This window comes from Neospora caninum, chromosome XII, assembly GCF_000208865.1.
Source record: "Neospora caninum Liverpool complete genome, chromosome XII".
In the NCBI taxonomy this organism is placed as follows: domain Eukaryota; phylum Apicomplexa; class Conoidasida; order Eucoccidiorida; family Sarcocystidae; genus Neospora; species Neospora caninum.
In genome coordinates this window covers 240,666-266,105 of record NC_018398.1, presented here as the reverse complement: position 1 = coordinate 266,105, position 25,440 = coordinate 240,666, and the positions used below count along the sequence as shown (strand labels likewise).

The window sequence follows — 25,440 nt, the reverse complement described above, 5'->3', positions numbered from 1 at the left end:
CGCATCCACCCAGCCGAACAGCGTGCCTTCATACCTGCATATATAAATATATATGCTTACAAACCATTTGAATGCATCAGCCGCTCACGGAAGAATTCGGATGCCTTTTTCCGATCCCTCTAGCCCCCCCCCCCCCGCCCCCCCGATGTCGTCACACTGTCCTGAGACAGTCTGGTCAGTGACAGACGCCATCCTGAGGAAAAAAATCGTGACACTGCATGCACGCACGTGTACGCATTTTGCTTAGGCGGTCTGATGTTGACGGTAGAAGTGGAACCTTCACCCTCCCCGCGGCTACTGGTCTAGCTGGCCCGCATACACTCCACATCCGGTAAACTGCGGCAAAACAATGCTTCCACAGACGCAGTTCTTGTTCCGTTCGCAGCCTTCTCGTCTCGTGGAGCGGCTGTCACCCGAAATCTCTCTTCGGGCCAAGACTACGAGACCCCGTCTGCTCCTGTCTGTTCCCCGGCTTCATCTTCCCTGTGATGCCTTTCTACCCAACGCGTCTCTCTCTCCCGAAGGAGTCTCTGCCGCTACTGGAACCAAATGTGAGACACCTCTTCCAGACAATGCATGCACACAGCTCCGACGGCTTTCCTGGCTAGGCGTCGACACGCCCCCCCGACAGGCAGCGGCTCCGAGCAGAGCATCGAGGCACAGGACGAACATAACGCGCGGTGCCCACAAGGCTCAAGAACACACGAGGAAGGCGCCATGCGACACAGCAGGCAGACGCCTTCTGCGCTGCGCATTTGCGCCCGTGGCTCGACCGCCATCCGTTCTTCGACGCCTCCCGACGAGGCCAGACTGGAACTGTTTTCCTTGCGACTCCCGTGCGACGACGCGAAGGAGTACGCCCGAGACTGCGGCGTCAAGTCCTGCGCCAGCAGCGGAGACGACGGGAACGCGGGCGCTTCTCCCGCGTTAACGGTCCGTCCTGACGGCGAGGAGGCGGCAGAGCCCGGATGATTCTCTGCAGCCGAAAAACACAGGGACGCGGAACGAAAGAGTGCATCCGCCTGCGATACTGGCCTGCGATACTGCGAAACCGACGAAGAAACTCTCGGAGCGATTTACGCGTCTGTGTACTGGGCAAACTTAGGCAGCTGGCGAAAACTGCAGCGGTGCCACGTGCGCACAAAGAGGGTGAAGCTATAAAAGCACGCATCCGCCGTCCCGACGGCCTTGCTCGTCTGATGACCCGTTGCTTTGCATATATATATATATATATATATATATATATATGCAAAGCAACGGGTCATCAGGCGTCGTCCCGGAGAACAGTCATGGATGACTTTACGTCGCGTGAACGGCGCAGGAAAGGGATTCACACGAAAACGACAAGCCCTTTCGTATTCACGCACACCACACACGCCGAACCTAAACGCAGGCCTGGATGAAGACTGGGCAGATGAGAGGAGGGAGCAGAACCCTAACCGGTAGTGGAGTCGTGACAGGTGAGGAAAACGCCTGGCCCGAGCTTTACCTTCCTCGTCGACTGGTCCCCTGTCCGCTCGCGTCTCGTAGCCCTTTTGTGTGGTGGCACGCACAACTTCCGCCTGATCCCCCGACTCTCCTGCCTCGTCTTCCAACACGGATTCTGCCCAGCTTAGCACCGAACACAGTCCTTGCTCGAGCTCCCCAGAGGCGTCCTCGGCGCCTCCAAAACCGCCAGGACACGGGTTGGCTCTGCGCGTCCCGGGGATCTCCGGGGGGCGCAGCTCGAGTCCTGGGGGCGCTCCAATCGCTGCCACGCGCTCCTTAACTGCGCGTTGTTCTTGCGCCGAGGGGATACCTATGCGGTCGTCCCTCCCCAGCTGGGCGTCGGCCGCTCCTCGCCGCCTGCTGCCTGACAAAAAGGCTGCGACCGGATCCAACTCGGCGACTAGCAGGTCGACACCCGACGTCGCACGGTCGCTGTGCTCTGGGCTGCCTGGACACCCCTCGCGGAGAGCGGCCGATCCGGACGGGCTGTCGTTTGGCAGAGTGTCTGCGAAGAACGCACTGAACGAGGAGGCCGTGTTCGCGATTCTCCGACCGGAACTGCCTAGGTGATTGGCACCGGCGAGCGCTGCGTTTGCCTGCATTGCCTGCACGTCTGAGCGCGTCAGGTCCAGATGCGGGTCCACCTGCGCGTCGAGCCCGATGGGCGGTTTCTCGCCCAGACTGCGTCGGCTGGACGCGAGAGACATGCCCGCGACGAAGCCTTGGAGCGAAGGCCGCGACCCTTCGCCCCACACGTCCTCCTCACGCCGTTCCCTTCGACTTCTCATACTTTGCGCATCCTGGCCTCCGCGGTCGACCGCGCTCGCCAGATCCGCCCCCGGATCCTGCGCAAAGCTCTGCTCGACAGCCAGCATCTCTTCCCGCCCTGCCGCTACCGCAGCCGTCGCCGCCCGTTTCTCTCCTGTCTTGCCGCCACTGAGAAAGTCCAGCCATCGAGCATCCTTCTCGTCCGACGCCAGCGCGAGACCTGGCGAGCCGCCGGAGCCGTGGCCGTCAGCTCGATCCCCCGCGCGCGGACCGCCGCCTGCAGAGTCGCGCTCCACGCCGTCCACGCCACCCGGAAACAGCCACGCCCGCTCTACGGGTCTGGTAGCCATAACTGCCGCCGTCGCGACAGCTGAGCCATCGGCGCTGGACCTCCGACTCAGCCTGCCTCCGTGCACGACCTCGCGGGTCGGAGCTCGGCTTCCAACTGCGCCGGTCAACCCTGCCAAGCCAGCAGCTGACTCCGTTCGACACGGAGAAGCGGCCTCGAACTCGGCGCCTGCCCTGTGAGGCCCCTGTCTCTCCGACCGCGCCGCGCCGGAGGCGTAGGGCCCTCCGACGGCTGTCCTGCTGGAGGTGGACGCCGCGGGCGCCGACGCGAAGGGTAGCCACCCGCCAGGGCTGCCATAGCCACCGGGGTGCGATGGGCGCAGCAACGCGGCGGCCAGCAACTCGTGCGCGGGCTTCATGTCGTCGCAGACGGAGCCTGAAGAGGCCTCCCGGCTCAGCCTCCCGCGCTCCCCACCCGCGAAGCCCGACACGCACTGCTCCTCCAGCGCGGATGCCAAACTCGCAGCCTCTTGCCGGCTCGGCACCCGCGGAAGATTCGCTCCCAACCCGGAGCTCGCGCCGCCGGACAGCCGCTCGAGGCCTTCTCGCTGGTCGGTCTGTCGGAGTTCCCGCGCCACGTCTCCTCCCCCACTGGCCCGCGGGCCTTGGGAGACATACCCGCATCCACTCACCTCCCCTGCGGCAAGTTGCGGGTAAAGCAGCCGGAGGTTCGCATGCAGTGTGCCGAGGTCGTCGCCGAGCAAGTCGGCAGGCAAATGCAGAGGTTGCAGAGTCGAGCCGAGGCATCTGTCGAGGTCGCCAAAACCTCCGAACTCGCTCGGTTCGGCCTCAAGCTGCCTCGACGATCGCAGCTGCTCGTCGCTACATTCTCGGAGCCGCCCGTCCTTGGGCCGTCCCTCCGCCTCTCCGGACGCCCCACCGCCCTTCGCTTCTCGGGCCTTTCCTCGGGCCCCTTTGCTCGACAGCTGGTCCGGCACCCGCCGGTGACTCCTCTCCGCTCCGCCACTCTCTGCCTGCAGCGCGTCGCTCTCCGCCCCCGGCCGACGTGGGTCTCCAGTGCCGCGCGCCCCAGCGTCTTGGCCAGATTCTCTCTTCCCACCCAGCACACCTGCAGGCGAACTGGAGTTCTTCTGCCCCTGATTCGCGGCAGGCCCCGAGCCACGCGCCAGCGAGGTCCGACGCGCGCGGGCCGCGGCCTCCGCGGCGCCTCCACTCGTCGACGCCTTTCGTCCAGGGCCCCGACGCCCAGGGGACTGCTGCCGCGGTCCCGTCTCCGGCGTCTCCTTGGCTGCGCCGCCCTTGGCCTTCCCGGGCGAAGCCGCTCGACCACCGCGTACCCCTGGAGCCGCCTGGCCGGGTTGGGTCTTCTTCCAAATCGAAACCGTTGCCTCTTCAGCCCCGCCGTTCGCCACTGACAGAGCTTCGCCTGAGCCCGGCCCTAACCCTTGCGGGCGCGGCCGAGTCTTTCCGCCTGTCGATCGCGAGCTCGCTCCGGCGCTCTCGACAGCCCCCTCTGCATGCGGACTCTTCAGCCTCCGCGCCTCTCCAGGCAAGTCCCCAGCATGGTCCGGCGCCCCGACGCGGCCCCCCGACACGCTCCCGGCGGTGGTCTGTTCGCCCTGCTGCAGGAAACGCTTCACGACTTTCTCAGGCACGAGGAGCACGTGATGTTCCTGCGCGCCGTCTCCGCGCTTCACCACCTTCCACCCGTGCCGCTCGCGCAGCTGCACGGCCTGCGCTTCGTCCAAACAGTCGAGCGCCCAGTCAGGCAGCTGGCAACGGGCCAAGTCGTAAGCCGCGTTCAGCGCCTGGAGCGCCGCCAGCAGCTTCTGCAGCTGATGAACCTGCTCAGCTTCTGCGGCCGCCGCACTGGGCGAATCGGCCCCCGAGCTGCGTCTGCCGTTACGGCCCAGTCCCCCGCCCCACACAGACGCCGCAGGTGCGCCCTTCTCGGAGACAGCCGAGTCCTTGTGCCCAGCAGTCTTGCTCCGACTGCCTGTCGCACTTCCAGTCCGCTGGCGAGCCTTCCCTGAGGGCGTATGGGCCGGCCGGGACGCCGACCCCACCGGCGCCTCGACTTCGGGCATCGAATTCCTCTTCCGCGCACTCGCCACTCCCGGCGCCCCGTCTCTCCTCCCCACGGGCTCGAGCCGGCTCGTCACCGAGGCTCCTGCGCCGCTCGCCGCAGACTGTGAACTGCCAGGCGGCGTTCGCGCTGGAGCCTCGCGCTGGGCGGCTGCTTTGCTTGCGCTTCCGGCCTTGGGGACGCCTCCCCCCACCGCACTGCCTCCGCCTGCGTCCGAAACGGCACCATTGCCGCTCTCGACAGCACCGGCGCCGCCTTTCAGCTTCTTCTCCACGGGTTTCTTGGCCTTCGTCACCACCACGAAGCCGCAGTCTTCTTCCCCTGCGGAGGCGGCGGAGGCGGACGACGGATCCTTGCTCGCTCGTCGCTCACGCTCGGCCCCGGTCGCCGCTGCATCAGACTTCCGTCTCCGTCCGGGGCGGCCCTCGGACGCCGCCGCAGGGGCTTCCTTGTTGCTCTCCGCGGTCGCCTTACCAGGCGTGTTGCCCAGGCGCTGTCCTCGGCCGTCTGCCGTCTCCGAATCTCTCAGCGATCCCGATGCACAGGTCGCCTCTATGCCCTCACCGGATTCCACATCCTTTGACAAGTCGCGGGCTCGGCCGTCCTCGGGCCCCTGGGGCTCCACACAGGAAGAGTGCGTCTCCCTTCGATCCGCGGCGCCGCCCTCGCTCTGTCCCGGCCGCGCTCCCGCATCTTCTCCCTCTGCTTTCCTCTCCTTCTCGCGGCCTTCAGTCTCCTGACTGCGCGTCGCTCCGTCTCCGGCGGCCTCGACCTGTTTACGAGCTGTCTCTCGAAATCCCCTGCTCTCGATCCCGAGACGGACCTCTTCTTCGAAAGCTGGCTTCACTCCAGCCGCATCCGTCGGCGCGTCTTCTCTGCACTCCTCAGCTTGTCTCCCGAGAGAGACACCGGCGACAAGGCCGCCTACGGGCCCGCCAGGGGCTGTCCCGGAGACCGCGGATCCTTTCCCAGGCTTCGGGGCCTTCTTCGCAGCTGCGCCCTGGCCGGCCCCCGAGTCCGCCCGTGCACCCGCGCCTCCAGATCCGCCGTTTCCGCCGCGATCTGCCTTCTTCCCGCCCCGTCCACTTCCGCCTTTCCCGCCAGACGCCCCCGCAAACGCACTCTGGGCATGTCCGCGCTTTTGACCTTCTTGAGCGCCGCCGCGCAGGCCATCTTCCTCCTGTTGCAGCTGCCGCGAGTACCACTCTGCGCAGTGCTCCACCCAGCACTGGTACAGGAGCCAGGCGGCAGCTGACCCGACGACGGCGACGGCCAAGCCCACGAAGACGGCGATCCAGCTGACTCGCCGAACCTGCTCCTTTGTCGAGTGCTGAGAGGCTCCGTGGCGGTCCCCGCGGTGGTAAAAGGCATCCCTGTCGTCACTGCCGTTCGCGCGGCTCCGCCCGCTCCTCTCAGAAGTGCTGGCGCTGCTCAGCCTCTGTGCACTCGAGGCTTTCGCCTGGCTGCCTGGGCCTGGCGGCGCGCGAGGCGCCCGATCGTCTGACGCGGCCTCTCCATAGAAGTTCTCTTTCGAGGTTCCCGGGGATGCCGACGGCGTCTTTCTTCTCGAGGCAGACGCGACGACGCCGTCACGCAGCAGCTTCTTCGCCCCTCTCAACAGCCCGCTGCGTTGCATTGCCAAGAGCCCGAGAAGAAGTTCTTCAGAGTCCGGTTCAATGCCTCTCGACTCCTTCTCTAAATTGCTCTTCTCGCTCACAGGTTCACTCCAGTCCCCGCCCCGGTGTCTGCCCAGGGCGTCTCCCCGTCCCGCGGGCCCGCCTGTCTGTTCCGCGGCTTCGCCCCGTCGCTGCTTTTCGAGGATCTGCAAAACCAGCTGGCGGTAGCAGCGAAGGCCCTCGCGAATCTGTTGCACGCGCAGAATCTGCTCGGAACAGTGCGGGCACTGCCGCGCGTCGTCAGCTGCTCCAACTTCCGAGTCGTCAACGTCCATGAAGGAGCAGAGCGCCGCCACCATCGCGCCGACAGTCGCTGCCGCGTCCAGCGCCGCAGTGACGGGCGCGCCCGCGGGAAGCGTCCCCTTCTCGGCGGCCGACGCCGAGGCGAAGGCCGCGCTGGAGAAGCGGCGAATGCCCTGGGCCCACCGCGGCGGAGACAGCAGCGCCGTGGCCTTTCGCTGCCGCTGCGCGAAACGAAGCGCCTCTTCTCCCGCGGGAGACCCGCGGTCCGAGGCGAGCGACGCAGGCAACGCCGGGTGCGGCCGATACAGCTGGTAGTAGTTGTAGCCGCTGACCACTGCAAAGTTCGGCTTGGGCGGCGACGGCGGAGCCCTCTCCGGATGGTGCCGCGAGGCTCGTGGATCGCTGGGCCCGACAGGGAACCCCGAGAAGTCGTAGAACGCGTCTGGCGAGCCGCCGGCGGGCGACGCAGACGCCGCGAACTCGCGACGCACCTCGGCGTCGCTCTCGAGTTGCTCCGCCGTCGCCGCCTGCTGAAGGTGCCACGTGCGCACGCGCCGCAAGCAGCGCATCGCTTGCCGCTGGCGCCGCCGACGCTTCTCCGAGTCTCTCGCCAGGCACGCGCCTAAAGGGAAACGCCCCAGAGGAGACCGGACACTCTCTTGGCGCCTCGCAAACGCGACACACACGCACGCACACCCACGCCTGCTCGACAGCCCCCGCGACGCCTTATCCATTTCATCAAAAAACTTCCGACCCACAAAGACTCTCTGTTGTTCAATAGACATAAACAGAGAAACACGTAGACCTGCGTACTTCTACATGCTATCTCTATCCACATGTGGATGTTTTGTCGTTGTCCCCCCCCGGGACGAATGTAGGCATGCGCATCGTGCCTGGTGTTGCGACGACGCAGCTGCTGAGTTGCCTTGACGCTCCGCAGCCCCTCAGAACAGGCTGCACGCCAGATGTGCGCCCTCGGAGCGTCGCCGGCGAGCACCGATGACGGACCTGTGACGTCATCGAACTCTGTGCATCCCAGGCAGACGAAGGGCAAAACACTCCGCGCGAACTCCTCCTCCGTTGCTGCGACGGCGTCAGGCTGCAGTAGCCGCACGGCCAGGCGACTGCGGAACGCGTGGTAGAAGCTCTCGTCGTCAACCGCCGGCAGCCCCATCTGAGAAGAGAGACCAAAAACGCGCTCCGCCGCATGTAGATGTCATCGACAATTCTGTGCAAATATTCGGCTGTCTACAAAAGAGCTCCCCGTAAAACTGAAGACGGAACCCATGTGGCGCGAGTTCCGGCCGCACAAAAAAAGTGCACAGGCAGCGCCTATGGAGAGACAGCTCGAGGCCCGACTCTGTGGCACCGGCAATTCCAGTGCGGGGTAAAAAGAAAAGCACGGCCAAGTGTGGCACGAAGCACCCTGGCGGTCGCGAGGCCCCTGTCCCCTCTCGCGCCAGTCGCTTTCCGCGTGTTTTGCCTTTTCCCTCAGCTGCGCTAGGACGTCTTTCCGAGCGCCGTATTTACGCGGCGCCCTCCTCACCTGTTTCCTGAGCTTGTTTTCCAACCTCTTGACGCAGTACCCCATCAACTGAAGAGACAGAGGGCTGCATTCGGGCCCCGAACCGATGCCTCCGGCCTCGCCTGCGCCTCCTGCCGCGCCCTCCGTCTCTTCCATGTGCCAACGGCAGAGCTCGTCGGCTTGTTCGTCCTCCAGCTTCTCGCGCAGGCTCCCGTGAGCCCAAGCGGTGGGCGAAATGCGGAGTGCACTGCAGCGGCCCCCCGAGCACACGCGCTGACGCGTTCGACGCGCTCGCGTTGACAGGTGTGCTGACAAAGCGTCTGCTTCGCTCTCCTCCAAGAGTGTCTCGTCGGCCATTGCTTCTGTCCCTGGCGCCGACGCCCGGCACACGCCGTCTTCTCGCGCGGAAGAGCCTTCGGACGCGAGTCGCGACTGCTGGCTGTCAGCCTCAAACAGAGCAAAGGCCAACAAGTGTTCTTGAACCGGAGACAATTTCAGGCACACGGCTTCACTGGTTCCTGCGCCTTCCGCTGGTCTTGTCCCCTCGGTCGCTCCCGGCCCTGGGGCCCGCAGAAAGTCGCGCTTCCGTGCCCCGGCAGCCGACGCCAGGCCTTCAAGCAAACTGTTTGCAAAGCTCTCTTCGCTTCCCGCCCCGTGGCCTCGGGAGGCCGCATCCGTCCGGGGGCTGCCTTCCTCGTCTTGAGCTCCGCCCTCCTGTCCACGGTTCTTTTCCGCAACGGTCGCGCGTTCGCCCGGGGTCTGTGCCTCAAACTCTCGCCGCTGCTCGGCTTTCCAACGTCGGCAGACTTCCCCGTACGTCTCGTCCTCCACGGCCTGCTCGAGGATTGCTTCGGTCTCAAAGATCTTCTCGGGCATGAAGGGATACCGATCGAGCACTGACAAGAGGCTGGCTGCGCCCAACACGCCGGCGCCGCCTGACCCCTTTTTGAACTTCTCACGAGCGACGTCGCGGAGAGACAGCAGAAGGGACGACGACGACAAGGAGGCGTGGCAGAGCCCAAAGGACGGCGGAGGCATGAAGTCGAACTCGCTCCCTTCTTCGAGATCTAACAAGTCATCGAACATCGCTTCTGCGTCAAGCACACCTGCCTCCCCGTTCGCGTCCAGGTACCGCCTTTTCGAGGCGCCTTCGGACGCCCCCGGTGTCCCCAGGCCTAGCCAGCCGTCGCCGAGGCCCGCGGGGCCGCCCTGCGAAGAGTGCGCGTACGGAACCGCCCCCGTGGCCTCGCGTGCGCGAGGGCGCTCGCCCTCCGAGCAGCTTCCGGACGAAGCGGCGCGGGCGCGGACAGCTGCATGCACCGAGTGTGCAGCCTTGCCGGGGCCTGCGTGGGACACGTGCGTCGCCGCGTCCGAGCCGTTCAGCGCGAAGATCGCGTACGTGAAGTCGTCGGTCACCAGCCACCAGCCGGAAATCATCGAAGACGTCAGGCTCATCAGCAAGAAAGTCAGCCCGACTACGCGCAGCAAGAAGCGGAAGTCGCAGGAATGATGGACAGCCGTCCAGCCTGAGAAAACACCGCGCACACTCAAAACTTGCAAAACGCGACTGAACAACACGGGCCGCCACGAGAACCACGAAAAACAGGGAAACCACACCGAGCGCGTTTGCACGCCCTGGACGCTCGTCTCCACAGCTACGAAAAGATCTCTGCACTCAGGAACCTCACCAACAAGCCCTCTCGCCGCAAACATCCATGTCAACCAACCACATGCACGTTAGACATATATATATACACACGTATATATATATATATATATATGGCGATGTGGAGTCAATCCAAATCTGTATGCAGCAGGCTCCAGGCGGGACGTGTCACGTGGACAAGGATCTGCGAAGCCGGCTTGGCGAGCGTCGATTGCAATCGCTAGAGTGTGAGATGCACCAGAGGCGACGGGGCGCCTCCGCAGGGGCGGGATGAAGGAGAATACGCGCATGCACAGGGACGACGGCGCAAAGAAACGAGCACGGAACGTGGGGGCGCCCTTCCCGGGAGGCAGAGACGCCCGGCGAGAAAAGACCCGCTTCCCGCGTTCTTGGCGTCTCTCCCCTCGCGTGTTTTCGCACCCGCTTTCACGACGCCCAGGCCACAGCCGAGGAGATGCATGCAGCCCCGTCGCAGCTTCGAAAGCCATCCGCTCTGTCTCTCGCTGGACTCTCCCTCGCGCCGCGCTGGCTCAGCTCCGGCCTGGGTCGGCACGCCTGAAGATTCTCGTCCGTCGTCGGTTCCGCCGCCTGAGCGGCTCGAGGGCGCGTTGCTCTTCGTGCCCGAACTCGCCTGAACTCCGGGCTGGCTAGCGGCGCGCGTCCTGCCTTTTCCCTCTAACGCCGCGTGCGCGGCGTCTGATGCGAACCACCCGCCGACGCGAGTGACCAGTCCGCCGAGACCGCATGCGAGGCCCAGCCGCCGGAGGGGTCGCCAGACGAAGCCGAGGACGTGGGGGCCCGCCTGCGGGGACAAAAGGCGGAGAAACGGCGCAAAAACAGGCGTAGGGGCGCGTGCTCAGGAGCGACTCGCCTTGGGTGTCTTGGAAGTGGATAGGAGGGAAAAGTGGGAGAGAGCTCTTGTGTGCCACACGCGCGCAAAGTGAAGCGGCGCCTCAACGAGGGAGAAACGTCAGGGGACGAGTGGACGCGAGAGCAGAGCGAAAATGCGCAGAAGGCAAACCCCAGGAGAGTGTTGACGGCCGAAGCTTTTCGGAACACGACAGCCGTAGGACATGGAAGATCCAGCACTTTTCGCCTGAGAGAAAAACGTGCGAGGCACCCCCCGCGCAAAGGTGCGCCGATCGAAATGGGCGAGGCGCAACAGGAGACACGGCGGCGACACAACGCCTGTGCACGTCACGCGCGCAGTCGCTGAGGAAAGACGACCGCGGTAAAACCGGCGCAGCCTGGAACCCCTGCGTTTTCGCGCAGTTACCTCTCCGACACACTCGCCGACTCGCGCCACAGAGGACGGAGTCGCAGCGTAGTGGAAGAACATCAACAAAAGCGCGACGCGCACAGCGGACTCGCCGTAGATCTCCCTGTACACACAAAAGCGGAAGTCCCGAGTTTCCCGGGCAAGGCGAACCAGATGCATCTCGGCATGCCCCTAAGAAACAGACTCCAGGGAAAACGGATCCTTAGAGAAGGCGGAAAGAAAGGAGAGTTGTGTCCGTCTCCCACGCCTCGGAGAAGAAAGCGATGGCCCATCTCGCCTTGAGCGGCGCAAAACCATGGCTGCACAGAGGCGCGCGGGAGTTCGTCTCCGATCCAGTCCCTCCCCCAACCAGAAGTTCGACCGCCGTCTCACACCACACGGGTACCAGTCGCAGGCTCCTGAGTTTCGGTGGGGAATCAGGAACAGGGGAGACGCAGGCAACTTCTTCCCTCGACGCAGCGCGCGCGCGGCTCAAAAAACAAAATGGCTTACTCGACGAAAACGTCGTGAGTTAGGTCGGAGACGATCTGCCAGAGAGAGAACGCAGTTCCCACCGCAAGTCCCGCGTACAGCGAAAAGATCTTTTCCCCGCAGCCAGTCTGAAGTGTCCAGGAAAACCACACAGTGGAACGGATGGGCAGACGAGGCGTCAGCGTGGCGAGACGCGCCAGAACGAGAGCTCAGGGCGATTGCGAAGGGGAGACCAACAGGAAACGGAGGCCTGGGGAGAAGGCTCGTTCTTCGCGTTCGCGCAACTACCGGCGCGCGCCGTCGCGAGTGTTCCTGCACGTACCTGTCGAACCACGAATTCCGCGAGGAAGAGGAGAATGAGCAGCGCGAGTCGAAGGGCCATCTCATCCGCGGGCCCGTCCCCGAACAGGGAGAAGAAGAACGGAAGAAAGAGAAGGTGCGCGGGGAGGAATATCGCGATCAGCGTGACAGCGACCGCCTTGACAAACGGCAGAATCCGCACATTCCGACGGTTCAAGTACGACGTGTAGTCCTGGACCTGGGGGTGCCGCGAAAGGAGACAGATAGCCAGAGACTGCAGTCTCGACGGAAACCTTCAGACACTCGGAAGGAACTTCTCCGTACCGACAATCGCCACCGCCCTGCGAAACCGTCCCCGGCCATCACCAAACCCGCGCACGGCCCGCGCATGCAGCCGCTAACACAGAAGCCGCACACCCCACACGTACACCTATAGACGTGTACCCCTGGGGAACGGTGTCCCGCGGTGGAATCTGGCGGCGCGTGGAAGTCGAGTGCTGTCTCTCAAACCAAAGCTCTGTGCCCAAACTAAGTGTTTGTCAGTGGTCGTCCTGTCCCCCGTCTTCCCCTGCTGAGGTTCCGCACGCCCGCTATACGCAGATCGTTACTCTCTAGGGGCGGAAGCACGCAGGTGAAGGCACGCAGCTGCGTGCGCTCGCGAAAAACCCGTCGGAACTCAGCGAAGATGCAGACCCCAGTGGAGACAGGCGAGGCTCGGAAAATATCAGACGCACCTCTTTGGCACAGTTGAATGCCTGCGCGAAGACCTCGACAACATCGCTCTCGACGCCGTGCCACAAGATCGCCACGTCCAAGGGCGTGTGCCCAGCGTCGTTCCGGTGAATCAAACACCGCCACCTGCATGCACGCCGCAGGCATCCACAGCAAAGGTGAACGGCGCGGGAGAAGAGAGCCGGTCTGGACGCCCAGCTCTGAAGCAGGAAGAACGTCTTGGCGATCTGAGAGGTGGAGGACGAGGCGCCTGCAATTTTGTCTCTCCCAGCTGGACACGCCGAGAGCGACAGTCGCCTCTCGACGTCATTTGAGAGAAACTCGGGCGAGGCGCGGCAAGCCAAGACGGGGAGGCGCCGACTGTTGCCTACGGCAGACTTTTCTATTTTGGGTGGTCTCGTGGAGCCCCCGCCGTCAACGTAACCCCTGAAACTCGTGAACGCCGGCGGAAACCTGCACAGCCCGCGCTTGCATCAGGCACGTTCACAGGGAGGACCGCGTACCAGGTGGTCGGGGCAACTTCGCTAGAGACGACTTGGAGGACTTCGGTGCGTCCGAACCGCGCAGCAAAGTGCAAGACCGTCGATCCGTTCCCTAAGTCGGCCTGAAAAGGGAACGCATGCGCGTGAACACGGCGGCTGTGTGCTTCCAGTCGCCGTAGGGAAGAATTTGTGGCGAGGGCTGGGTTTGGGCGGTTGACAGCTGGACAGACCTGGCGAGCCGCGTGGAAACGCAACGTCCCTACCGAGAAGACGCGAAAAGAGAGAGTCGAAGCGGCACGTTTTAGAGATGTAGCCGGTCCCCTCCTGAGCCTCTCTCCTTCACGTCTTTGGGACCTACCAAAACGGAGTAGCCTCGGCGAAACAGCCAGGGATGTGTCAGCAGCTCGGCCCTCGAAGCGTAACCGACGGTGCCACACTCGTCACCTGCTCCGGGCCCCCGCCCCTTCCAGTTGGCGAAAACGCTAGCGGCGGCTTCGTCGGCGAGCAGCATGCGCAGCAGCAGCGGAAAACCTTCTCGCACGGCTACAGCGAGTGGATGCGGGGAGAGTTCAAATTCGAGACTCGGCGGGAGGCGTTCGGGGGCTCCGGCGGCAGCTTCTTCGGTCAGGCTGGAGTTGGCGAACTGGCTGTCTCCCCTGACCCACTCTGCACTTGCGGCCAGAAGACGACGGAGCTCGCCCTGTTGCGCAGCCGAGGCAGCCCCTTCGCGGGTCGTGACGAAGCGCTGGACAGCTGCGGCCAGCCGAAGACGCGCCAGACACACGGACACGACGAAGGCCTGCACGAGCCGCTGGGCGTCCTCCCGTCGTCCCCGAAGATAAGCCGACGCCGCGCACCCCGAAGCGATGCCCGGTGCGAGGGAAAAGCTCGGGACGTTCTTCTCCGCGCCGAGGTCTTCGAGTCTGCTGGCAGTTCCCGCGGTCGCGAGTCCGCGCGGTTGCCGAGCAGCGAACGACGCTGCAGAGGGCCCGGGGACAAACAGGCTCGAAGACCAGAGGTCGCCGTAGGCGCCCGATGTCTCCGGCGTCGAATCCGCCCCGTTGGGCTGTTCAGGCGGAGTCCTTCCGTCCTCGTCGCAAGGTCGACCTTCGTCGGCGCCAGCCGCTGCGTCCCCTGCTTCCGCGGCTTTCGCCGAGTCTTCCTGCGCACCGGCTCCACTGCGAGGATAGTCGCCACGCATTCTGGTGTCTGCTGAGCCAGTGAGAGCGAGGAAAAGTTGGATTGCCGTTCGTGCGCGATGGAGCACTCCCAAGAGGTCGCAGAAATCTTCGAAGCGCGGCCGAACTTGGCCCGGATGGCTGGCCCCGCCCTGCTCTTCGCGAGTCTCTTCGCTTCTTCTAAACACATACTCTCTTCTCCAGCTGCTCGCCAGCAAACCCGCAAAGGAGCCGGTCAACAAACCGGACGCGACAGGGTCGTCCACGTCCTCGCTCTCCGGAGTCTTCTCTTCGTCGGGCTTCAGCTTCTCTTTCCTGTGCCGACTGCCTGCTCCCTCGCCTCGCCCTCCGGCGGTCCCCAGCGGATCGCCCACCAGCACCAGCTGTCTGCAGTACGCCTCGTCCACCGCCGCAGCGGTCACCGGAACCCCGGCGAGACCCAAAACGCAGTGCGCTGCATGCAGGTGGACTGGCAACTGGGCAAGCCGCTGCTTTTGATTCTGCGCGAATTTGGCAGCGGCTTCCGCGACCGTCGCTCCTCCAGTTTGGTTTCCCGCCGCGGCTCCGCCGCGTCCGCCTTGGTGCTTCCCGCCGCGCGGGCCGGAGGGGACAGCCGCCGCCTGGTGGCCGCCCGCGGACGGCGCTCGAACTGCGGAAACGGGGACGAACAAGCCGTCGTGTTCGAGAGTCGGGCCGCCCTCCCGCCTCCGCGGGAGCAAGATGTCGCAAGTGCACCTCTGCATCGCGTTGGCGTAGAAGAAAAACCCGCTGGCTTCTCGGGCACACGCGTCGGCAGACGGGCTTGAACTCCCGGCCGACGAAGGGGCGTGCTTGGCCTTGCACGTCCCGCCACGCTGACCAGAGACGCTCTGGGGAGTCGTGCTCCCCCCTCGATTCGCCGGCACTGCCGAGCCCCCGAGCTTTTGTCGCAGCAGGGAAAAGGACAGCGGGAAAAAGAAACTCGCGGGCGGAGTACGCAGATCGAGGCGAAGGTTCAGTGCACAGAAACGGCAGGCATCCGCAAACAGCCAGCTCCCCGTCCAGAGCTGGGCAAGCCACTGAACGATCCCCGTCCGTTCCGGCCCTGCTCTTTGGGTGCTCGCGGAGCGCTGCGGTGGCGCCTGCTCCACACAACCCCGAGGCGCCTGCCGCGCTCCACCGACCCCGCCAGTCGCCTTGCCGCCGGCGCGGCCGCCGTTGCCTGAGTTGCGGTGTCGCCCGTGGTTCCCGGACCCGGGCGCGCCTGCAGGCGCTGCCGCCTGGGGCACGCTTCCGCCGCCTCCAGCCTTACGAGTGGAATCTAGACATCCATCGTTGACTAGGAAAACGGGTGGAACGCCGCCAGGAAGCGGCCCAAGAGTTGTCTCCAGACAGTCCGAGGGGTGGCCACGCTGCCGGCACTTGCGTCTCGCGTCGCAAGGTCCCGACGCGTCTCCGCCGGGTTTCTCCGCGGACGTGCACCACGCCCTGCAGCCACACCCGGCATTCGGAGAACCCGTCCAGCATCCGAAAGGGGGTGAACATCCGCAGTGACCCGGCTCTGCGTCTCCACTGGAGCCCAAGGCGGTCGCGCCGTCGCGCGGGCCCAGCCGCCACGTCGCGCTCGTCCCGCCGCCCGCCGCTGCGACCGCCGCCGGCCACCACAGCGTCCGGAAAAAGGGGAGCGCTGCAAAAGACGGGTTCCCAGTCACGGGGAAGAGCCAGCCGCCGAAGACGGCGGGAAACAGTTCGGGAGTGAAGAGAAGCGGGGCAAAGACCGGTCGCGCTGGCGGGCGTTCGCTCGGGTGTCGCGACTGAACGCGAGGCAACTGAGCGGCGGGGCAGGGCGGCGCGTCTCCGTGGTGCACCGGGAAGTCCGCCGTTTCGGCCTCACTAATCCAGCGCGCGTACGCCCAGTAGTCCTCCAGGCTGCTGCTGGTGGGTCCAAGCCCCGTCGCCACACATCTGCCGACACCAGGGAAGTAGCACGGAGCAGAGTAAAGGTCGGATTGCCTCCTGCCTGTTCTGCGCGGGATCGCCGCCACTGCGGCTGCTGGCCACCACCGCCACCAGAGAAGGTACGGAAAGAGGCCTGCGCCGCCTTCTCTCCGTTCGACTGGAGTTTCTTGACTGCGGTGGACCCCGGGGAAAGAGATCCAGGGGAAACGGGACGCGAAGGACTTCGCCCTCGACCCCCGCCGTCTACAGCACCGCCCGCTAGGCTTTGGGGCCCACGCATTCTCAGCCGAGGGGAAGTCGGCGACTGCGCGCACAGCGAGATTCTGTGTCGCGCCATAGAAGTTCCTCTCCCTCCCCGAGAAGTCCGGAGACAACTCGAGGACCGTCCCCAGCTGCCGACACGACTGTGTCCATACACTCAGAGCAGCGGTCAGCCGCGCAACGGAAGGGGTGGAATAGTCATCATCGAAATCCGGCCATATCGACGACACACTCGCCCAGAGCCCCGCAGCAGCTGAAGACGAGAAAGGCGACACTGCAGCGTATGCGGCACTCCATGCAAAGCCGGGAAACAGGGGGAAAAACGTCGAATTGATCAGGCAACTCATATAGCCACAGGGGTCCATGGAGCCTGCGGTCCCCATGCTGAGACTCCAGTCCTCATCTTGCTCCCTAGCAGTCGCCAACTTGCCAAGCGCCGCGATCCCCTGAGCATGCAACAGGTAATCCCGCCGCCTAGGGCAGAATTGCAAGCAGAGCACACGCCACACGGCGAGGAGACAGAGCACTCCAAACCGCACCATGTCTTCTACACATCGGTACGCCCCGGCGATGCATCCCCAGACCCTGCCAAGCGCAGAGACAAAAACCCCGTCCGCTGGAGAGTCTCCAGCTACAGGCTTCGGTCCGTCGCGAATCCCCTCGAAAAGGGCGTTTCGGGCTGCCCCCGCGTCGCACATCGAACCCCAGCTAGCGGGGTGGGAACCTCGTAGGCGCAGCCGGGTGAGACCACAGAGTGCCGAGACCAGCTTCCCATAAACGAAAGCAAAGAAGCTTACCAACCATGAGCCCCCAGAAGCGCCTCCCTCTCCACGCGCTGAGTCCTCCGATCCGGCATTCTTGGGAAACGCTTCTTTTACAGGCGCCGATGCGTGCGCGGGGCGTCCCTGACCAGCTGCGCCGGAAGTGCCGTAGGGTTGGGAAGGCCCTTGACGGCCTTGTTGCCCCCGGCCCCGCCGCATGGTGCAGAGGGGAGCTGCGGGGAAGTTTGAAGGGGGGCGTACGGCTGAACCATGTAGGGCTAAGAACAGGGAGACGCCCGTCCTTGGCGCCGCGAGTCGGCGGAAGACGGAAGGAAAAAAAACACCGGAGCGAAAAGCAGTTTCGTGGATTAACTTGCTTGCCCCCAGAGTCCCCCAGCCAACTGGAGCCTACACACCGGCGAGGACGGACCCGCGGTCGCACAACTCGCGCGAACCGTGGGGGAAGATTCCTTCACAGGAGATTCCGGCGATACCGAAGGTTGAGGCGTGTTTCTGAAGCCGTTGCTCGACGCAAAAGGTCGCACACTGTCAGAAAAGTAGAACCCGTACAACAAGCTTCAAAAAATGGGCGCCAGTTTACCCGCCAGCGCTGCACAGACACGAACGCGGGCATTCCGCGGGATCCGCATCGTCAATATCTGCTTAGGCAAAGGAGAGATATGCCCTCTACAACCGCCGAGCTTCTCTGATTCTTTCCTTCGAAAAACCAAGAGAACCACGCGCGTTTAATCCATGTTTTCCACGGAAGACAACCAAGGACACACTGGCGGAATCAGTGCGGCGCATGCAGTCTCCCGCGGCCTCGTCCACGGAAGCCGCTCGTCCTTATTGTCCTGACGGGACGCTCCCCGCAAAGAAATAACTGTCGCGAATACTCGAGTAGCTGGCGAGTTAGTTGCTACGGTGAGGACTGGCACGAAGAAAAACAACGGGACACACGCAGGCACTTGAAACGCTCCGGACACGAATGCTGGGCGACAAAAGAGCGCCAAGTGCCAGGATCTCGGCCTCTCCGCTGCACCAGTGAAAAACGCCTCCGGCTATTCACGTTGGTGACGTTCCGAAAACCCGAACTGTGTGTGCTTCGTCGACAGCAACTGAGGAGGAAAGTCTTCAACGGCTTACAGGAAGGAACTGTGCAAAGAAAGGCATTTTTTCCACGAGTTTTTGCGCCCCCGCAGTGGATGCGAACGCGAGTGTTCCATCCTGTTGCCTCCCTCTCGCAAAGCGTTTCGGTCGCCCTAGCGCTGGAGTTTCACAGGCGAGCGGGTCCCCAGTCCAGAGGCGCTCTCCGTAGAGACTTCACCGTGTTCGGCAGGTGGCTGCATGCGCTGTCATCCACACATCGCGCGCAACGCGAAAAAACCGGCGAAAATCCACTTTAGAATGCAGAGGCTCGCTGCGGGATTAAAAAATTTTCGCCGTGCTGCGCAGGACTGAACCACCCTCGACGTCGGAGACAGCGTTGCGACCTTCCACCCCTCTCCGGCATTTCTGTCTCCCGACAGGTCCGCGCCTCAACCTGGCGTTTAAAAAAAACACCGGAAGTGGGCCGAATTGCTCGAGGCCGGCAAAGGACGGGCGCCGCAGGAATGAGTCGGGGTTGCCGCTAAGGGCCCGTGTGGATCGACTCGGCCGCGGGAAGGCATTCTGGAGAGTAAAAGTGAAAGACCCAAAACCGCCAACGGGAAAACCTGCACGCACAACCTGCCTACTTTCAAACGCTGCCTAGACACCTGAAGAGCCTCACATGGGTGCGAACCGCAATATCAGTGACATCACAGGCAGCATGTGCTCGGAGTGTCCCTCGTGCTTGAGTGTGTGTGCTGGTGAAGCCGCCATGCAACAGAGAGACGCGAAAACGGCTGACCTCTACAAGCACCTTAGCCTGAGCGCATCCCGGAATCCAGCTGGCGTAGCTGACTGCCAATCCAGGGACTGGGTTAGATGGCTCGAGAGAAAAGAGAACGCGTGAAATCTAAACCAGGGGAGGGCAGTGTCAGCGCTCGAACGCTTGCTGAGGCCGGCGGTCGCACGTGAACGGTTGCCTCCCACGGGGGAACGTCCGTACCAAATCAGCGACAGACCAGATGATCTGTGAACAGTGGGAAGGATCATCATCGGACGAAAGTTGTCGAAAATGTTCAATGTGCTTCACGTGCAGGCACGCGTCTACCGGCAGCTACACTGGCAGGCGTTTCCGGTCGTGGCACAACAGGCCGACGCAGTGATCCCCAGCAGTTGGTCTAAGTGTGCAATGCCCTGTGTTTGGGCCTCGGGTTTTTGCAGCAGCGGCCAGATGCTACGCCATCCGAGGCGCAGCGCCTTTCCGGCTGTTCCTTTCAAGACTTGCTAGGCCCTACCACGAAATTCTGATGCGACTGGCGAGTGACCTCAAGAAGATATCAAGGTTCGGATGGGAATCTTTGCCTCAGTTGCGAGGATTCTGAGTCGCATACGCAGCAAGTCCCACGAGGCTCTTGCTTGTTCCTGACGCGCTTTCCACACGCAGGCGTCTTTGGGAGAGTGTTGCTTTCTGCTTTCCCCCCAGTTCCTTCCCCGACACCCTTCATTTGATTCCTGTGGCCGCACCATAGCATGCGTTGTAGTCCATATGGATTAGCAGGTCCACACACCGGCCAAAACTCCGCGCCACCGTGCGCACATGAGAGCACCCGCCAAGTTTTCAGCCTCTCCCGTAGATGCTCAAAATCCGCTGCAGCAACTGCTGGTCACAAATGGTGTCTCGAAAATGGAAAGACGGAACTTGCACAGGAGTGCTACAGCCTTGCGCAACCAGAAAGAGACTGTTGACCCAGCAGAAGAGTGCATCACAGTTGGTATCCCTCCGTCGGACACGAACCGGTAGACGAGTGTTGCGATTCGAGCTGTGACCGAATGAGGCAGCACGTCGTCATCCGGCCCGCTGTCACGAGAAGCGAGGTGCATTTCATGCGGGGCATTTCCACTTTTTTCTCGGTGGATTCAGGCGACGGTGTCTTCCGTTCGGGAATCGAGCGAACCTGCACACTTCATTACGAATTTCTTCCTGCGGAGGCACGCGGTGGCATGCAAGGGTTCTGCGATAGCCGTCGCGTAGCTCCGGCGCCGCACGGATCCACATGCAGAAATCAGCCTGCTCGTGAACGCCCTCCTAAGAGTGGTGTCTGCGAGCCCCTTTTCGCACTTTGTGCCGTAGGGTGTGGTACTAGATTTAGTCGTCGAAAGCGAGCGGTTTCACGTTCATTTTCCGAGCCCTTTGTTAGTTGTCGATGTGGCGTAACAGTGAAACCCGACTCTATCCTAACACGCAAAGTCGTGGACGGTAGTTTGAGTGTTAGCTGCTGGCAGCTGCGTTCTGCCAGTGTGGCCGTTTTAGCAACTGGGTGTGTCAGGACTCAGCACCTACCCACTTTCAAGGCTTCTCCGGTTTTTACCAAACCCACTCCAAAGAATCACGATGTCGTGCGATGTTGGTGTATATGGCCTCGCGGTGATGGGCCTAAACCTGTCGCTGAATATGGCAAGCAAGGGATTCAGGGTGTGCGTTTGCAACAGGACACCGAGCAAAATCACCATTGCCGTCCAAAAGGCACAAGAACAAAATCTCAAGAACTACATAGGGGTTGAGGCTACAGATGAATTTGTACGTAAGGCCGGACCGCCGCAAAAACACGTGACATTCGCGACTCTGCCAGGAGACGGCGACTCCAGCTGGCTAAGCTGCTTGCTTTCTCACAGAGACAGACCGCACGACCTCTTTTTCGGGTGTCCGTGTCTTTTTGGAGCATTCTTCTGGCGGTGTTCTCTTACCGCGTGCGATTGACTTCGCAAAGTGGAAAATTCGAACGCTCTGCGTAGGGGGGCGAAACCTGCTCGACGCATGGGGGTGGCTGGTGTCTGGAAGTGGTGTCATCACGGCTCAGATGAGATATCCGCAAATCACAACGCACTTCATATGCAAACGCTGTACACGGAAAAGCTGTTAGTGTTCACAGAAGACCGTCTGCTTCAGCCAGAGGTAGGCTGGGTGTTCCTGGGGGCTGTACCGCAGATTCGTGTCTCTCGATCATGTTTGCTCTAATGGTAGTACGCCTGTGTTTCCGTAGGTGGCTGCGCTGAAACGGCCACGGAGAATCGTCATGATGGTCCAAGTAAGTCAGAAGGAAGTCAATATGCTGAAGGCTTAACTGGCCATAATTGTTTTGTAGTTTGAGAGTTCCTATTGCCACAGTTAGCCCCCGCCGCTTTCTCGCCGCCGGTGTAGCTACCGCCGTTTCTGCCCCAGCTGGTCTCCTCATGGAGCCCTTTGTTGCCGCCTGTGCCGACTCTGTCGATTCAGCTTATCTTTTAGAGCCGATCCCTCGGCCGTGCGTATTGTACCTGAGCGGCGAAATGTCCACCAAACATGCGAATTTTTGGTTCTCCATGAAATCTCTTCGGGACAGGAGGGATGATAGTACTACCATCGCGGTTTCTATGCTCTGGCGTGTGATCGCTCAGTGCGGCGCGCCGGTAGACGCGCTCATTGAACATTTCCTGCCTCTCCTGGACAAGGGCGACTGCTTGGTAGACGGTGGGAATGAATTCTTCGAGAACACGGAACGCCGTGAAAGACTGTGTGCGGCCAAAGGCATCTTGTGAGTGGTGAAAATCACATCAACTGTTTCGCAGTTGACTTGCACCGTTTGTAGGCTTCCTCGCCCAATAAAAATTCCTTTTTGGCGCACGCGTGCCAAACTAGGCAGAATTCACGCGTCGTTACGTTTCTAGCGAACCGAATCAGCAGTGTGTTCACGAAGTGTGCGGTGTGTCTGAAAGACTCCAGAATCCAAATGCTTCCTTCCGCCTGGAAGGATGAAATGGGATCTTGTCCCGCTGTATGTCCGTTTTCTGTGCACACGAGCTGAGTAGGTTCGCGAATGGTGCATCCCTTTTGTGTCTGACCAGATATATGGGCCTCGGCGTTAGCGGCGGCGAAGAGGGAGCGCGTTACGGACCGTCGCTGATGCCTGGAGGCAGCCCCGAGGTATGGGCTCTGATGAAACCCATTCTGGTTCAAATTGCCGCGAAAATTGACCCGAACGGAGCGGTCCCAGCGCCGGGAGCGACGACGTTCACGCAAGCAGAACTGGACAACGCCTGCGTCACGCACATTGGTCCTGGAGGGTCTGGGAACTACGTCAAGATGGTCCACAACGGCATTGAGTACGGCGACATGCAACTTATTGCGGAGGTCCGTTACATGTCCCCTTTCCAGGGAATCAGGCACTGTGCGTAGGTGTTGCCGCAGCCGCACACATGGAAGGAGAACGAGCGTTCCCCGTCAACGGCGCGGTTATTTGTGGAAGGCGCAAGTCGCCAGTGCGGGTTTTAGAGGGTTCGTTGGCGCGAGAAACGAAGACGGTGGCCACTCTGACGGCTGTGCCTTTCGTTTAGTCTCGACCGCGAAAACGCGCTTCAGCGGCGTAGGTCAGTATATTCCTTTTTCGTCTTTCTGCGCTGGTCGTCATGTGTGTACACAACTCGCCACTGGGGAGTACGAGCACGATGGAAGACGTGCACGGCGTTTCGCTTTTGCTCCTTGCAGGCCTACTACTTGCTGAAATATCTGTGTGGCCAGTCCAACGAGCAGCTGGAGAAGACGTTCGCGCAGTGGAATAAAGGCGAACTCAATTCCTACCTCGTTGAGTTGACGAGCAAACTCCTCACCAAGAAAGACGCACTCACCGGCGGTAGGCCTCCCTGCAGTGAAACCCTCGCTATCAACACGGCAGTTCCGCTTCGTCGTGGGAGCAGGAATCGTTTTTTCAGCTACCATACTTTTCGTGGAAGAACTTCAACGACCTGTCGCGGATTCTGCGGCCCAATGGGTTCCGTCTTTGCCGGTGACGCGAGTATTCGCCTGCAGTCAAGATAAAAGAGACTGTCGTGGGGCGGCGCCCGAGGAGTTTCCCAGTTTCCCAAGTCTTTTTAGTGCAAAAGAGCAGCGATCAGGAAGTCGCACGAGTCGGGCCTTGCGCGAACTGCGGTCCATGTCGGGCGCGCATTCGGTGCATCTTCGCGGATTGTAGAAACGCGGCTATGTCGATGGAACGAACCCAGAGAGGACGACCGGAGGGCGAAGGCCTCCAGAAAGTGCTACATGGCAGGAAGAAGCTTCTCTCAAACGTTTCTCCTGTTGTCACTGCAGTTTTGGCCGATCTTCTCTTTGACGACCGTGACCGTCTTTACTGTCCTTGTGAGAAGATGTTCTTCAGAAGCTTCAGCAGTCTCCCAACGGCTGTATGCTTGGGGTTTTGGCTCGTGGGGTTGTGTATCTTTCTGCCACGGTATTCCGGGTTTCCGTGTGACGAAACGCCCAACAGCGTTTCCTGTGTGTTTTTGCAGCGTACCTTGTGGACAAAATCCTTGATGCAGCTGGATCGAAGGGAACTGGGAAATGGACAGTCCAGCAAGCAGCGGATGCGGGCGTCGCAGTGCCGACAATTGCTGCGGGCTTGGACATGCGATACATCAGTGACAACATCGAGCTCCGCCGGAACATGGCAGCAGTGTATGCAAAATCGTGGCCCACGGGCTCTTTGACCGTTTCCGGCAATGAAACCCTCCCCAGTAGGTGTTTATGATCCACGCTCGCCGGGAGAGAACAATCTGTCTCGTGGAGATGGGATGTTGGTGTCATCAAGTCACCGTTAAGTTGAAGAAAAAATGATTGGTCGTGTGTTCCTGGAGCTACTCGTGTAACGTCTTGTCTCTTTTTCTTTCAGCGGACATGGAGAAGGCACTGCTATGCGGGAAGATCTGCTGCTATGCACAAGGCATGCAGCTTCTTTCTGTCGTGTCAGAGCGGAAGGGCTGGGGCCTAAACCTCGCGGAGATCTCCCGGATCTGGAAAGGTAATGCGCTAGTGTCGTGACATCCCGTGGGACGGTTTTGAAGCCGAACAGTCGGGTGTATGTGGAGCGAGGACTCAGGACAGCCGAGCCTCGTCGGCGTAGTGGCGCCAAAGACCTGAAGATCCCAAATTAGATGAAGAGGATAGTCGAGCATCTGCATTGATATTTTCATGGTATGCCAAAACGGTGTCCATCCAGCGGAAGGGAAACTTTTTGGTGTTTGTGGTTTTCGTCGTCAGGAGGCTGCATCATTCGAGCAGCTTTCCTTGACACCATGCAGAAGGCCTTTTCGGCGAATCCTTCACTCAAAAACCTCCTCATGGATCCACAGTGAGTTGCACCTCGGGTCGCGGGGTTTGGTGTCTTTTGCAGTGTAGCGAACTTCGGAAAGGCCCGCTGACATTCGGAGTTACAGGGTCAGAGTGTCTATGCAGGACGAATCCAAAACAGGCGGATGGAGGATATTCTTCGATGCGCTTACCAAAGAACACGACCTGCTACACGATTTCCCTTATTAGTATTCGTTGGTGATGGACCCAGGTAGCTCGTCCACGGCCACGCATTCCTGGCCCCTGAGGCGCCGCATGGTCTCCCGTTGTGGGTTAGCGCCCGACAGGCCAATGGCGTCGTCGTATCACACGGTCCACGCTTATCTTTTCAGAGATTTTTTCCTTCAAAATCGTCTAGTGTTTCCTTTTGGTCCCCCATCGGTCTTTCCTCCCGTCCACCGGTCCCTCGTCGTCTTTATCGTCCGCCGGATTTTCCAGTTCTTTCCTTTTGCAGTTCTGCGCATTTCCATTGGTTGCGAAGGGAGAGTTCATCACGTATGAGGCAATCCTAAGCATGCGTATCTGTCGCCCCAGAAGCAGGCGGTGGGCACCGCAACGTCGCTGACGGGCTGGTGTCATGATTTCCTTTCGGCCCAATGCTGCTTGTGTTCCTGGCAGAATCGCAGACATGATGACAGCGAATTTGCCGTCGCTACAGCGGGTGGTCGCCACCTCGCTCAGCACCGCATCACCGTTTGGAGAGCAGGCCTTTCCCATCCATCTGTCAGTTCCGTGTCATTCGTCGAGCTATTTCTACCTCGCCGCAAACGCGAGCGACAGACTGCCTCTGAATTTGGTTCAAGCCCAACGAGACGCGTTCGGTTCGCACACATTCAGGCGCACCGATGTAGACGGCGTTTTCCACGAGGAGCACTGGACCACTGGCGCTTGATGCGGTGTACGCAGGCTTTTTGAACGAAGTGTCGGGCGTTTGGTCTTTTTTGGAAACGTGTCTTTAACTTTTGTTTGGAATAATAACCCGTTCTTTCGTAGTTCGCAACAGAACTACGGTAATCGTGGGCAGAGGC

The 25,440-nt window shown here is 61.6% G+C and overlaps 2 protein-coding genes across 2 annotated transcripts; one reads left to right on the top strand and one right to left on the bottom strand.

Annotated features, from left to right (window-relative positions):
• Positions 1 to 536: 536 nt before the first annotated feature.
• Positions 537 to 17,382, bottom strand: NCLIV_060610 (hypothetical protein; the record flags this gene model as incomplete). Its single annotated transcript, XM_003885615.1, has 11 exons — positions 537 to 976; positions 1,490 to 7,192; positions 7,579 to 7,744; positions 8,117 to 9,621; positions 10,182 to 10,563; positions 11,038 to 11,143; positions 11,533 to 11,639; positions 11,834 to 12,049; positions 12,546 to 12,669; positions 13,047 to 13,147; positions 13,384 to 17,382. The coding sequence occupies 11 exons, from the start codon at positions 17,380 to 17,382 to the stop codon at positions 537 to 539; spliced, it is 12,849 nt and encodes a 4,282-aa protein (XP_003885664.1).
• Positions 17,383 to 20,644: 3,262 nt separating this feature from the next.
• On the top strand, positions 20,645 to 25,304 carry NCLIV_060600 (6-phosphogluconate dehydrogenase, decarboxylating, related; the record flags this gene model as incomplete). Its single annotated transcript, XM_003885614.1, has 9 exons — positions 20,645 to 20,830; positions 21,294 to 21,338; positions 21,688 to 21,824; positions 22,135 to 22,420; positions 22,775 to 22,919; positions 23,575 to 23,799; positions 23,955 to 24,083; positions 24,323 to 24,413; positions 25,031 to 25,304. The coding sequence occupies 9 exons, from the start codon at positions 20,645 to 20,647 to the stop codon at positions 25,302 to 25,304; spliced, it is 1,518 nt and encodes a 505-aa protein (XP_003885663.1).
• Between the last annotated feature and the right edge of the window lie 136 nt (positions 25,305 to 25,440).